This window comes from Anopheles marshallii, chromosome 2 (assembly GCF_943734725.1).
Source record: "Anopheles marshallii chromosome 2, idAnoMarsDA_429_01, whole genome shotgun sequence".
Taxonomy (NCBI): Eukaryota; Metazoa; Arthropoda; class Insecta; order Diptera; family Culicidae; genus Anopheles; species Anopheles marshallii.
Genome location: NC_071326.1, coordinates 69,682,813 through 69,697,298, shown reverse-complemented (window position 1 = coordinate 69,697,298; position 14,486 = coordinate 69,682,813). Strand labels below are relative to the sequence as shown.

At 39.5% G+C, this 14,486-nt stretch overlaps 2 protein-coding genes and 1 pseudogene across 2 annotated transcripts; 1 reads left to right on the top strand and 2 right to left on the bottom strand.

Moving 5' to 3' along the window:
- Positions 1 to 8,930: 8,930 nt before the first annotated feature.
- LOC128718479 (microfibril-associated glycoprotein 4-like) lies at positions 8,931 to 9,989 on the top strand. The gene is made up of 2 exons (XM_053812101.1): positions 8,931 to 9,760; positions 9,857 to 9,989. Exons 1-2 carry the CDS (start codon positions 8,931 to 8,933, stop codon positions 9,987 to 9,989), a joined length of 963 nt encoding a protein of 320 aa, XP_053668076.1.
- A 687-nt stretch (positions 9,990 to 10,676) lies between these two features.
- Positions 10,677 to 11,670, bottom strand: LOC128707420 (microfibril-associated glycoprotein 4-like; annotated as a pseudogene).
- An 872-nt stretch (positions 11,671 to 12,542) lies between these two features.
- LOC128710057 (microfibril-associated glycoprotein 4-like) lies at positions 12,543 to 13,611 on the bottom strand. The gene is made up of 2 exons (XM_053805096.1): positions 12,758 to 13,611; positions 12,543 to 12,666 (listed from the first exon to the last, which is right to left on the bottom strand). Exons 1-2 carry the CDS (start codon positions 13,609 to 13,611, stop codon positions 12,543 to 12,545), a joined length of 978 nt encoding a protein of 325 aa, XP_053661071.1.
- Positions 13,612 to 14,486: the final 875 nt, after the last annotated feature.

The window sequence follows — 14,486 nt, the reverse complement described above, 5'->3', positions numbered from 1 at the left end:
GATTGCTGTTTGTGGAAAAATGTCCCGAAAGAACAATACAGCAAACAAATACGCTTGTCGCACACCGGCCTTGACAGTGGGAGTGGGAAGTGTAATGTGTGTTTGCTGGAACAAACCGTTTAATAGCATCATTAAAGGTGTTATGAATGTTTGATCGACTGCCCCCTTTTTGGACCGGCTGGGAAATGAAGATTGAAAACTAGATTGGTGCAATCGAACATTCTCGGAAAGGAGCGCTGTACATGTCGGTCGATCTAATTAATATGCTATGATTTATCCTTTATTGGGTTCGAAATAGCAATAATAAACCGGGGCGTTACCCGTTCCGTTGCGTTAACCGAAGAATGTAGGTTAAATAATTTTAATTTTTAGCAGAATTTCCTAAAACTTTTCCCATACCTTCTAATGAATGTTAAACGGACATCCCGAGAACGGACTCTTCTGTTTAAAAACGTTCAACAGGAAATTTTCACATGAGTTGGTCGCTTCGCAGAAAGCAAATCTAAACTATCTAATTCCTTCTCATTCTCACTACAGTCTTTTTAGTTTCTTGAATACTTTCGGCAAACGCGAAAGAAAGTTTTCACAATTTTCGTCTAGCAAATGTAGCAAAGTAAACAAACAAAAGATCACGAACAAGATAACTAATCCCATCACAAAACTCGTCCTGCAATCGAGAAAAAAAACCACCTTCAGGGCACACATGTTTCGCACACCGCACCAAACAAACCAGGATTCAATTAACACCGCACAATACCATCGGAAGGATGTGGTCGAGTCGGAGGTTTAGGATATGCATTTTTTTGTTTTCTTTGTCGCCGTAAAACCGAAAACCGTTCAATTGACATACACATCGCTACCACATATCTTCACTGGCGAAGCAGAAAGAAGGTGGGAAAGTTTTCGTACCGGTAGAAAGTTTATTATTTGCTTCGGGCGGGATGGACAAGGGCACAATAAGGGACAAAGTGACACAACAATATTCCTTCCCGGCACGTTAATCGAAAAACAATCCGTACGAAGCCGTTACAAGCAATCCGACGAGCAATGGATGGGGGTTGTGAAATGTTACGAGGGTGGATGGTATTATTATTTGTTGTTTAGTTTTGCTTTCTTAGTGACATACCTTGGGGATTGTTTTGCAGGAGGGATTCGTTTTTTTTTCATTCTTTTTCGTTTCCAGACACCTACCGATTATTTTGTTGTAGATTTAATGAACTAATAGGTACATTGTCAAATCCGATTTAATGGTCGATATTTCATACCTGTAAAATTTTTAACATGGTGTAATGCTTGAATCCAAACTAAATATTATTTAACCATTGTGTCCTCAAAACAAATCAAATATTTGGTATTGGTGTGTTTTATCAGATCATTAGAAACTTATTTTACCACGTAGTCGGACAGTCAGTCCTGTAGGGGGATTGATACGGATAGGATTTTGGTACGGTCCGTTCGTGTTAAAATCGGTGTCGCCCCATATTAGACTATGCCACCGTGCCGCCCCATATTAGGTATATGTAGTCTTGAAAATTAAATTGAAGAATTTCGATTTCCTATAATAACCTTGCCATAATTATACTAGTGTGTTCTATAGTGTGTACTATAGAAGTTAAAAATTATACTAGCTGTCATTTTTTAACACACGGATAATCCGCTCGCCGGTTATTCACTTCCCGGATAATCGACGTTCTACTGTTCAGACAGTCCTCGAGATACGCGGTTCCTCTTATACGCGGTTTCGAAGATATCAGCTATAGTTTATAGCACAAAGTCCAAGCAAAAAGGTGAAAAATTGGTCAAAAATACTTTTCTTTGTCATATAAAACATTTGTTTTTAATTAAATTGATTGTTTCCGTTCGACAAGTCGCCTAAATTGCTGAATAAATATAGTGCCGAGAAAGAAGTCAACAATGGAACCTTAAAGAATAAAAAATTTTACTCCCGGATTCTACTTACGTCGAAATTCGAGATGCGCGAATTTTTCCCGTGTTATAGCGGTCCGCTATAATTGCGTATCTCGGGGACTGCCTGTATCTCTTACTATAATCTTACAATGAACTACATCGTATTCTTAAATATGCCACAATCTGTCACACTTGGTAAGTATATCAGCTGTGTGCAATGAAAGTCAGCATAGATACGTGGTTTCTAAGAAAAAAAGGGCTCAAGTACTTTGCAACTTTACATTATCTTTAGACAATCTAGGAAATTCTAAAGAAAGCCCTGAAGATGTTTGTTCAAACATAACTTCATCTAATTCGATTTGCTCACCAACAATACCTTCCTCATGTCAACTCAAAACTCCATTTATTGTTTGGTTCCAAAAAGCGGGGTGAAATTGTTGTCTGCCGCACGGACAATAAACACACAATTACAAAGCCATTAACTCAACAACGACACAGCAACAGATCGACACGATAACCTATCCACCTCCTACTTGGTCTAAATGTTATCCCTGGCTGTGCTTCTTCAACGATTGACAAGGGTGAAAACACAGCGTAAAACGATGCTTGTAATAAGCAAGTTTGTAAGTCATGTCGCCGTTACGAAAGTAATCCTAGCTGTCGTCTTAACAGGGATGGAAGGCAGAAAGTAAAGCCCTTCCAACTGTAAGAAGCGATGAGGAATCGTAGTAATGTATTCAAATCAAGTTGCTCCCAGTGAGGTTGCTGTACCCACACTTACAAAGCTGTGTCAGCGTAATCATTCCAGCGTTTCGATTGATACGACAGCTTCCCTGTATCCCTTTTACAATCTCTAGCCATTCCGGTTTCCGGCCTTCCTGTCCTTGTGTCAATCGGTCAAATGGCCGGTTCTTCCTTCCTCACAGGGACACTTAATTTAAATATATTGACGCAAAGAAGCGGCTCTTCTTGGAGAGTGAGTTCGATCTGCTTCAAGTCCAATCAAGAAGACCCTTTTTAAGGGACAGCGCCGGTGCAAATCGAACCGTGACGTGCGTTCGATTTGAATATTTGGCGAAAAGAAAAACAACTTCTGTCCTCCGATAGTGTGCATTTATCGGACGAATTCCCCGTTTCCCGAAGCGACTTTCCTTTGCACAGTCTAAAGTTGTATAAAAATGTGCGTGTGTCGCAAACCATTCCCGAAATCTTCCAATTGCTGTGTCGTGATTGGTCGTAGACAGGGATTTTTGGTGATTGAATTTTTGGCCGGGAAAGAAGAAACGTTACATAAAGCAATCAAATGGACCGACACACACAATGAAAAAAAAAACACCGAGGATTACCAGTGTGAGTGAGCGAAAGGGAAAAAAAACGGTCCTTATGGGAAGGACGACAGCATAACCAGAACACCGAACCAACCGAAGGCGAAAGTCCACCATGGTGCGAGTGCGCTGTTGAATGGTTTTTGATACATTTCGAATATGACAGCATGAATGGAGCCGAACCGAAACCCGGAACCGGATATGAGCCAATCCTAGACCGGGAGCGAAAATAAAGTTATCATCATCATTATCCCCGCGGGGTTGCCGTTCGACGCACGTTTCATGCAACCTCCCCCCCACCCTGTTATCGTCGTCCCTGCGTATTTCGAACGTGCCGGAGGCCGCGTTCGGTGAGGGAGACGCATTAAGGATCTGGTTCACCCACGTACGTCGTACCACCAACTCGATCGGACGCGGGCAGATGGTGTTTTCTTTTTTGGTTTCGAGTCCCTTTTTACTCATCCCTTTGCCCTACGCGCGGGACAAAAGGGAAGTGATGGAACGTAGCGTGTTAACGAACGTGATTAGTGAAATGACTAATGATGAACAATAGATATCAATAGCACAAAGGATGTATAGATGACGGAGCGTTGATGACTATTACGGCTCTCAAACTGTTTCGATGGTTTTTTAAGCAATCCCTTGGCTAAGGTTTACATTGGGTAGAAAGTATACGCGCTGGTATCGCTGTCGAGTGCTGAAGCATCATTGACACGTTCTTGATATTTTATTAGTTATCAAAAAGAGTCATACATAAAAAAGATACTACATTTAGCTCTATGTTTGATGTCGTTTTACTCCAATTTTGGGTCCAATTTCCAATAATCTGAAAAAAAATTAAATAATTATTATTTAATTTTTGATTTTGTTTATGTAATATATTCCAAAATTTTTTAATGAAAAAAAATCATATATTTTTTAAATATTATTTCAACGATTTTTGCAACACAATTTAAATTGCTAAAAATATTAAATGATTTGCAAAAATAATTAGGAGTTAAAATTACATAAGCTGTTTTTGTTACAACAAGACCAATAAAAATATAGATACAGTCGGTCCAACCAACCTCACTGGTTGGATTACTCTATGTGTGTCATTTTCACTAAATCTGGCCTACTAAACGTGAACTTTTTTCTACGTAAATGCTTCGTGTCCGATTCGTGTGAACTTCGTGTGCTTATTCGATTAATTTTTCGATTTTGTTAGATGTCAAACTACTCAACGATCGAGTGCTATCTCTCTAGTTGGCACGCTTTCCGGTGAGGTTCGACCGTATATTTTATAGATAAATAAAAATAGATTAATATGTGAATTATGTTCATCATTAATATTATTAAACTCTCGTACTCGTTTCATTTTAAAATGACATATCTTATAAGTTACCTTCTAGTGTATTTTATATTATTCCTTGTTAGGGATGAACTAGCTGGATGGGATTTAGTACCGGTCCTGTCGTGCGATAACTGGTGCTGCTATCACTAAACTATCGGACCGTTTGATTTATGTTACGTAGAGTACGCAATAAAAGATAAGTGATCATTACGATCCATTTTCCATGTCGTTTTAATAACTTCATCACATTGCCGGTTCTTTAAATACCCAATAATTTACGCTTTAATTACCTTCTCTGCCGCACAAAGTAAACAAAAATCTCATTACCAAAAAAAAAGTGCTACTTCCGATCGGAGAGCGCTTTGTGTGTGGTAGCCCGCAAAAGAACGATGCAAACAAAACCCAATACAAACAATGGCTACCAATCCGCGCCCTTTCAACGACCCAAATTGATATCGGCCTTAAGCCACCATTGTCGCAGCTCATTCGGGCGTAATTGCTTTGCCTGTACCTTCAATGCGAAAGCTATGCAAATTTTGCTCCTTTATTCTGATGCGATTTGTCGGTTCGATGGGCGACACGGCTTGTGTCCGGACGTCCGGGAACGAAATTGTATGTCCATTCGTTAGAGCTGCTAGCCGAAACTTAAATTCCAGAAGCTAGCCGGATTAGCATAATTTGATTTTCTTTGTGGCGAAGTATTTGCAGGTGGTGGCGAACGATCGCTGAAGGCAATGCGCCACACTGGAAGAAAACGGGTAGCTTACAACAAGGCGAATGGTACGAATTTTATCCTGCATTCGTATCGAATGTGGAATGTTGAGGTTAAGCAGACCGGGTGAACGTGATCGAGTGGCTATGCAGCAATTTGAAAGAATTGAAGTAGCTTTTAAAGACCTCCTACGATCATTTAGATTTTTGGTTAAGGGTCAATCTCTTGATTTGGCGAATTTATTTTTCAATTTATGTATCCATTATTTAATTGAAATAAACAGCCCGTTTCTAAATTGTAGAAGCATAAAGTTTTTCGAACCTTAACAAGTTTATGATGATTATTTCACTGTGTAAGTAATGAAAAATGGAGTATGGAGAATAACTTATAAAAAATAGGCGCCTTAAAGTTATTTTACGCACTGTAGTTATTGTAAATGTAGAAACAATGTTATTGTAAATGTAAAAGAAATGTGTAAACACAAAAAAATTGAAACACTTGTAATACATTGCTTTTGACTAGCTGCGTTCATTATTGTTAGACTCTATCATAATGCTACGGCTAGTTGTATAGTTTCTGCAGAAACTATAATTGTTTCCGGGTGTATTTTAAAACATATTTTTTTTATTATATTTTTGAAGAAAACGATGAAATTTTATAAAACCCCATTTTCAGTTGCAAGACTAATTCTGGTAAAAACATCAAACAGTACAAACAATTACTCATTTTATCGTGGGAACAATAAGGCTATCGAACAAAACTGACCTATTGAACTGAGATTTCTCGATTACCTCAACTCAAACTCGCACAGCACTTATTGTGTACATCATTATCCCCACCCATAACACGTCTAATGGCAAATAAAATAGCTACGAAACATGCAAATGCACATGGAAATGATCTTTCTGGCTGGAAATTCATCGTCACCCACTATCCCCGCACGCTTAGCTCGCTCGTGTGTGCTCTAAAACCACTTGCACCACCCTACCGGACAGCCGTCCGCCACGTGCCACGCGAACCCGGGTGTTGAAGCACATCCTGTGTCCGGACTGTGGAGCGAATGGCGAACCTTGATCGACATCAGCTCGTAATGATGACGTTGAAATTATTTCCCTCGCTCCCCTTGGTCCACTTAGCGGGTGGCATCGTCTGTCTGGATGATACATCCTGAAACCACGTGAAGACACATCAAACATTATGTTCGTGAGGGAAACATCACGCGGCTGACCGTGTTTTTTTTCTGTCCAATGTTATCTTTTATTTTGGGCGAGATGGTGAAAAATAAGGGATGGGTAGTTTGGCGATGTCAATTAGCGTACGCTGCACCCACCGGCACTGGACTTCCGGGAAGTCAAGGAACGATGATTCAACGATCCATGAATTGACTTTTTATCAAGCAGAAAAGGTAAAATTAAGGCAAAAAAGCAGACGCGTGCGTATAATTAAAGTGCTGGTGACGATGGGTGCTTTATTATGCCCTCTGCATCGAGGACTTCATTGCGGAGATATTACCAGCTGAAATGCAGTGAAAACTCACACCCTCTTGAACATTGGTTCTCAAAGCTACATCACGTAAAACCGTATTACTCTTCGCTGTATCAATGCATTTGGATTAGACCAGGTGCGTCACGTAATCGTTTTTTGTTTTGTGCTTACTTCGATGTTGGTTTACTACATTTCGGTTTTATTGATTATGTTGCCTTGAAATGCGTTGTTTTTTTGTTGCGTTTTGGGCCTTTTAGCGATCCAAAATGCGATGATTAAGTTTGTACTAATCCGATTTATGGCGATGGTTTCGTTGAACACCTGTATTTTAATTAAACATTGTATTATCGGACATTTACAATATTGATTTTTCAAGAGATTAATGCTTCACATAAATGGTCATTTTAAAATATATTTGCCCAAATTTCATGGTATTCCGTTTTACTATTGTTTATTCATGGTCGAGTATTTAATTGTCGAACTGGTCGAACCATAATTTTGGAGCTCTTCATTGACTAATGCAATCCTCGAAATGTATCCCAACCTATACCTAAAAAGAAAAGATCTGGATCGCTTTCCCGATTGATGTATAGTCCGTTCAAATGGCTGCAGAAAGAATGGGAAGCAAAAACAATCGATTAGTAAATATTATTCCACTTACTAAACTCAAATTCACAACTCACTAGTACCTCTGGCGGCATTTGTCAAACCACCACGCTCCGTAATGTGTGGAACAGTTACCAGAATATTTATCATTGTTCTGACCAACCGTTGTGCAGCTGGCGTTATGCAAAGTTACGCAATTGTTCGGACATATTTTTTCCAAAGATTTGTTTGTGGTTTTAAACATTTCATCGACCCGATCTTCCAACACTTTCAGCTTATCACTAAAGGTTTGTGATAAATTCTCAATTCGCTCTATTATTCATGATTCAGCTCTATCCTTGACCCCTTCCGAAAGGTAATCTTGATTGTCTGTAGTATGTTCTGGATCTGCCGCTACCATCATCACGGAAAGTAACAAAATGTACCAGATCCCCATTTTAAGCTGACATTCGCAATCGTACAACGCTCATTAACACACTAATGAGTTGTTCGGAATTGATGAAACTAATATGTACTTTCGTTATCGCATTGAATCCTTTTACCTCACAATAGGGTCCTTCGCTTAGTATGTATGCTGTCAGCAAATTCGACGATGATGACGAAACAACGTCAGCGTTTGCTAATAAACATCGGTCAGGTTCGGTCACATGCTCGACAATCAATGGTAAACTAAGTTTGTTTTCAATCATAAATCTTCCTAAACAGTCCACTATTACGTAGATGCCTTTTGAAAATGAACAGCTAAACACCGTTAAAACGAACATAAATCCTGCGATAATGAATTGGAAAACAAATGGTGTTGGACAGTGAACGGTTTAAGCGACGCACTTGTAGCGCCTGATAAGGAGGTGGTAGAACAAATCGCACAGTTCACAGGGCACGACCTAACACCTCTTCCGCTTTCGGCTACAAATTTGTTTGGGCTGTGTTTTTTCTATGTGCCGCACGGCTGTCTGGCCGGCTCACCGACTACGGTTGTACCGATTATGGGGTATTGCCATAAGTAAAGTGTTGTTAGCTTTTAGTTAGTCCCACCAAACAAACTTTCGAATACATTGCTGTCACTGGAATTACCTTCTGCAGATTTATTTAATATGCTTAAATAAATAATTAAATAATACTTTCTGTTAAATTAGGTAGATCAGATCATTTAGTAAATAAACCATCTTTTGGTATTTCTCGATTACGTTACTGCTATTTGCCATATCGTAGAATGCCTATAAGTGTAATAATTTCTTAAGTGTTTAACTTCAAGAGATGCTATGTAACAAATTATTCCAATATTCCTTTGTTTGGGTGGACTTCCGAATTTTACTATGAGGAAAAATCAAATTGCTGATTCAAGCCCTGATTTATTTTGCCAGGGTAGAATAGAGAGTGCTACATTTTAGATGGATTCATTATCATGCTTAGGGGTGACCCTGAAAAGACTTTAATGTGAGCGAAGAAGTGTTCACCGTGATAACGAAAAAACATATTAGTTTCATCAATTTCGAACAACAGGTTAGTGTGTTACTGTGCGTTGAAAAAGTGCCTTCATAGGTTCTGTCGTGTGCTTAAAATGGGGATCTGGTACATTTTGTTCCTTGCCGTGATTGTTGGTGTAGTGGCGAACGAACCTTCTCTTAACAATCCATCTCTCCCTTTGGGAGACGTCAAATCTTCAACTGAAACACGGGTCCTAGAACGAGTGGAATTTTTACTACAAACTTTGGTTGAAAAAGTGAAAGTGTTGGACGATCGGGTTGACAGTTTATTGCTTGCGCAAAATGAAACGAACGAAATGTTTAAATACGCAAACAAATCTTTGGAAAAAATGTCGGAGCAATTGTACAGCTTTTCAACGTCAACTACAGAACGGGCAGTTAGCCTAGAGCACAAGCTGGATCGACTTCCAGACGACACGGGAATGAATTTCATGAAACCAGATCCATCCATGGACATTTCGTTTGAAGTAGCTCGCGACTGGACGAATAACTTCGGATTCGGTAGCAATTGGATCATTTTCCAGAGACGGTTCAACGGTTCGGTCGATTTCTATCGCAACTGGACCGAGTATAAGCAGGGATTCGGTGATATACACGGGGAGCACTGGTTGGGGTTGGATAAGCTTCACATGATTGTGAAATCCCAGCGCCACGAGCTGCTCATCGTGTTGGAAGACTTCGACGGTGTGATCGCGTACGCGCATTACGATGACTTCAAGATCGGAGATGAAAGTGAGAAATACGTCATAAAAACAGTGGGGCAATACACCGGTACGGCGGGTGATTCGTTTACCTATCACAAGGGCGAAGTTTTTTCCACATACGATCAGGATAATGATAAATTTTCTGCTAACTGTGCTGAGGTATGGAGAGGCGCATGGTGGTTTTATATGTGTTTTAAAAGGTACTACCAATGAGTGGGGATTTTGTAGTTTGTGTAATATTTACTAATCGTTTGTTGTTTTTTTTTTTTGTTTTGCTCTTTTCGTTCATTCTGCAGTCATTTAAACGGGAGATATTTGAACGGGGAAAGCAATCGTGAAGCTGGTATCAATTGGGATACATTCCGAGGATTGGATTATTCCCTACAGAGCACCAAAATGATGGTCCGACCGTTGGTGCGTGACGATTAAAATCGGCTTAAAAATCAAATATCTTATTTACTTTCAAAGAAACACTACTGTAGTGGTGAAGAGCTAAAAGTGAGCAAAAATAAACGAAAAACAAGGGAAGAAAGAGAGAAATCCAGGAGGTTTACTGTGCTCGAATGGGCATCATAACATAAGTTAAATAAAAACATCAACACAAGTAGCAGAAAGCAAACCCGAGTGAGAAACGGAGGGAGAGACGTAAGAGCGATAAATGAACATACAGGGATCAGAAATTTATAATAGTGATGAGAAATAGTTGAGCAGAGACGAAAGATGAGTAAAATATAGAGGAAGAAAAATAAAAACACAAAACTATTTTAATTTTTTTGTGGAAAGCACATAAATTAATTATTTAATGTGGAAAACAATTATTTAGATCGGGCCCTGGTGAAGTCAGCTTCCTCTCGCCGCCTTCCTTCGCAGACTATTCAGCAATGGGTAAAAAAGTGTAAAAGTAAGCCTGTTATGTGAAAGACATGAACCAGCGCGTCATCACGCAAAGAAGAATAACACGGCAGATGATTCTGAGTATGATGAGAATTCGGATGGTTAAATAATTCGAGATTTGACATACCATTCATATTATCGTGGGCTGTATTTTTATACAAGTTATATCCGTTTGCTTTTTAAATGACCCAGAGTTACTTTTGCATTTTTTTTGTTTAATTTTCAAGCAATAGGTCGAACCATCATTTTGGTGCGTTTCAGGGAGTGTGTCAATCCCCGAAATTTGTACCAAATAATACCCGCCTGCTGGTTGCTCTTTCCATTCAGATATTCTCCATTCAAATGACTATAAAAAGGAATTGAAGCAAAAACAAAATCAATTAGTAATAAAAAAAATGCTAAACTATTAGTAGTGCTACAATATAAATTCGTATTACCTAGCATAACACAAAGAAAACCACCAAGCACCAACATACGATTGGGCACAGCTGGTAGCAGCTTTATCATTGTCCTGATCGTATGTTGAAAATAAACAGCCCTTGTGATAGGTAAACGAGTCACCAGCAGTACCGTTGTATTGCCCCACTGTTTTTATGACGTATTTCTCACTTTCATCTCCGATCTTGAAGTCATCGTAATGCGCGTACGCGATCACACCGTCGAAGTCTTCCAACACGATGAGCAGCTCGTGTCGCTGGTTTTTCACGATCATGTTTAGCTTTTAAAACCCTAACCAGTGCTCGCCACGCAAATCACCGAATCCCTGCTTATACTCGGTCCAGTTGCGATAGAAATTGACCGAACCGTTGAATCGTCTCTGGAAAACGATCCAATTGCCACCGAATCCGTGGTTATTCGTCCAGTCGCGAGCTACTTCAAACGACACGTTCTTGAATGGATCCGGTTTCATGACGTACACTCCCGTGTCTTCTGGAAGTCGTTCCAGCCTGTGCTCCAGATTGACCAACCGTTGTTTAGTTGTACTTGAAAAACTTTTTAATTGCTCCAAGACGTTTCGTAACTTGTCATCAACTCGATCGTTAAACTCTTTGATCTTATCATTCACGGTCAGGGATAAATGCTCAATTCTCGCTAGTATTCGTGATTCGGTTGTAGTCGTGCCTTCTCCCAACGTATAAGGTGGATTGTTGGGAGTATCTTGATTGGCCACCGCTCCAATAATCACGGAAAGCAAGACAATGCACCAAATACCCATTTTAAACACAAGACAAAACCAACGATCGCAATCGTACAACGCACCGTAACACAATAATCTGTGGTTCGCAAGAAATGCAGCTACTTATAAACACAATTCTATGACGCTTTGCTATGTTCTTTCGTTATCTCGGTGAGTATTCTAACCACACTTGTGGGGGTTTTTGCATCATAGTACGATACGAATAATAATTTAACGTATATGCTTTCAATGGTGATAACAAAACATCCCCAGCATATACTTCCTAGCATAGACGAGTTCTCGGTAAGCACCCAGTATTGACGGTGCATAGGCAGAAAACGGATTTCAACCACAGACCTGTAATGCCTGATAAGTAAGTGGTAATAAAAACAGAATGGCCCTTAGCCCAACATTAAAAGAGTTTGGGTGTACAATTGAATGCAGCACAGTAGATACTTTGGTTAATTGATTATATGTACTATTATGTTTACACTGTCGACTAGGTTTAACTGTTTTCGAATAAAATCGTGTTTTATTTAATCCATTTTTATACATCAAACCCGCGTCAGAGTTTTTCTTTTCTATTAAGCTGTTGGTTACCTTTTCTACCTAATCCACTAACTGTACACTAATTTTCTTAAAATCTCCACAAGGAATTGAAGGACAAACCCCATATGGGCCGTACTTTCGCAACAAGCATAGACCATCCAGTTACGAGGTAACTGTTACCTGTCTTATGTTAGTTATTTTAGGAATGACCTAGTAGGTCGTTACGCCAAGAAGCAGTAAAATTTTTTATCTTTAAAGTTAAAACTCAAATGTGTATAACTTTTGGTTCATGATTTCAAATCTTTATACTCGACTGTTTTTTTTTTATGGGTAAATAATCTACTGGTTTATAGTAATAATATTCACGCAACTGGACGAACCATCATTTTGGTGCTCTTTAGGGAGTAATGCGATCCTCGAAACTCATACCACATTATCCCAACTTGGCGGTTGATTTTTCCATTTAGATATTCTCCATTTAAGTGGCTACAGGAAAGTGAACGACATGAAAACAAAAAACAACAAACGATTAGTAAATACGATATCACTTACAAAAAACAAATGGCATTCGTAGTACCTTCGATGACATTTGTAAAACCACCAAGCACCAACAAACGATTTGGCACAGTGCGATGTAGCAGCTTTATCATTGTCCTGATCGTATGTTGAAAAAACTTCGTACTGATGAGAGGTAAACGAATCACCCGCCGTACCGGAGTATAGACCAACCGATTTTATAACGTATTTCTCACTTTCATCTCCGATCTTGAAGTCATCGTAATGCGCGTACGCAAACACACCGTCAAAGTCCTCCAACACGATAAGCAGCTCGTGCTGTCGAGTTTTCACGATTGCGTGCAGCTTATCCAACCCCAACCAGTGCTCGCCACGCAAATCGCCGAATCCCTGCTTATACTCGGTCCAGTTGCGATAGAAATCGACCGAACCATTGAACCGTCTCTGGAAAACGATCCAATTGCCACCGAATCCGTGGTTATTCGTCCAGTCGCGAGGTACTTCAAACGACACGTTCTTGGATGGATCCGGTTTCATGAAGTACACTCCCGTGTCTTCTGGAAGTACTTTTAGTTTCTGCTCTAGATTAACAAACCGTAGTGTAGCTGACGTTGAAAAGTTATGCAATTGTTCCGACATTTTTTCCAAAGATTTGTTTGTAGTACCAAACATTTCGTTCGTTTCATTTTGCGCAAGCAATAATCTGTTGATATCACGTTTCATTTCGTCAATCCGGTCGTTAAACATTTTCATTTCATCTTTCACGGTTTGTGATAAATGCTCAATTTTCTCTAGTATTCGAGATTCGGTTGTAGTCGTGACTTCTTCCAAAGTCAAAGATGTATTGTTAGGAGTATCTTGATTGGCCGCCGCTCCAATGATCACGGAAAGTACCACAATGTACCAGCTCTCCATTTCAAACACAAGACCGAACTAACGATCGTAATCGTACAACGCACCGTAACACACTAAGTTGTTGTTCGGAAGTGATGTTGCTACTTATACTCATAATTGTACGAAGCTTTGCTATGTTCGTTCGTTATCACTAATATTATTACATCACATTACACCACATATCGCTTTTCGTCTGCTAACACCTAGTTTGATGATGAATTACCATTAACTCTTTTTGAGCGTATGCTTGATGTATTGGAAGTGTTAATGGTAGGAAAGACTTCAATTGATGTGAAAAAAATCCCTAGCCATAAAAACTGATAACCTATGTTCTTCTAATCCATTGACAATGTTGTAGCAACACCGCAACGATAAGGAAACGAAGTCTCTTGAAGAATGACACAAACTTCACATTCTCAAAGAATACTCTATATAGCAAAGGCTTTTAGAACGATTTCACGGCATATATCAGCTATCTTGGATTCGGCACTGATAAACATCGATGATGAAATAGGGCTAGGGTTGACTTCGGACGGTTCAGCTCATAAAATCTATCTAGGTCGTCCACATGAACAGAGAATACATGGTAAGCCCAAACTCAGATGAAGTGATAGCGTTGAAGCGTTCGGCATAGTTGATTATCTGACAACATTGCTTGACCAAGCGTAGTTTGGAGGAGCCCTACATCAAGCCAAAAGCGCGAAACTGTTATAGAATTGGATAAGTAAGTTAGTGAGTGTATGGCGTATATGGGGAAATCTAAACCCGTTGTATTCTACGATAGAAGAGATAAAGAGATTAACGTTCTATTGAGATCTGGCATTCAACGTGACCTTAATCAGCTAGGAAGTGTATGCATTTCGACGATGCAGAGAGGTTATTAAAGAGCCCTTCCA

Bases quoted from the DNA above. Each gene is read 5' to 3' on its own strand.
- LOC128718479 (XM_053812101.1), top strand. From the start codon at position 8,931: ATGGGGATCTGGTACATTTTGTTCCTTGCCGTGATTGTTGGTGTAGTG. The intron at 9,761-9,856 runs GTACTACCAATG...TTCATTCTGCAG, and splicing joins TTTTATATGTGTTTTAAAAG to TCATTTAAACGGGAGATATT.
- LOC128710057 (XM_053805096.1), bottom strand. From the start codon at position 13,611: ATGGAGAGCTGGTACATTGTGGTACTTTCCGTGATCATTGGAGCGGCG. The intron at 12,667-12,757 runs GTACTACGAATG...ACTTTCCTGTAG, and splicing joins TTTTACAAATGTCATCGAAG to CCACTTAAATGGAGAATATC.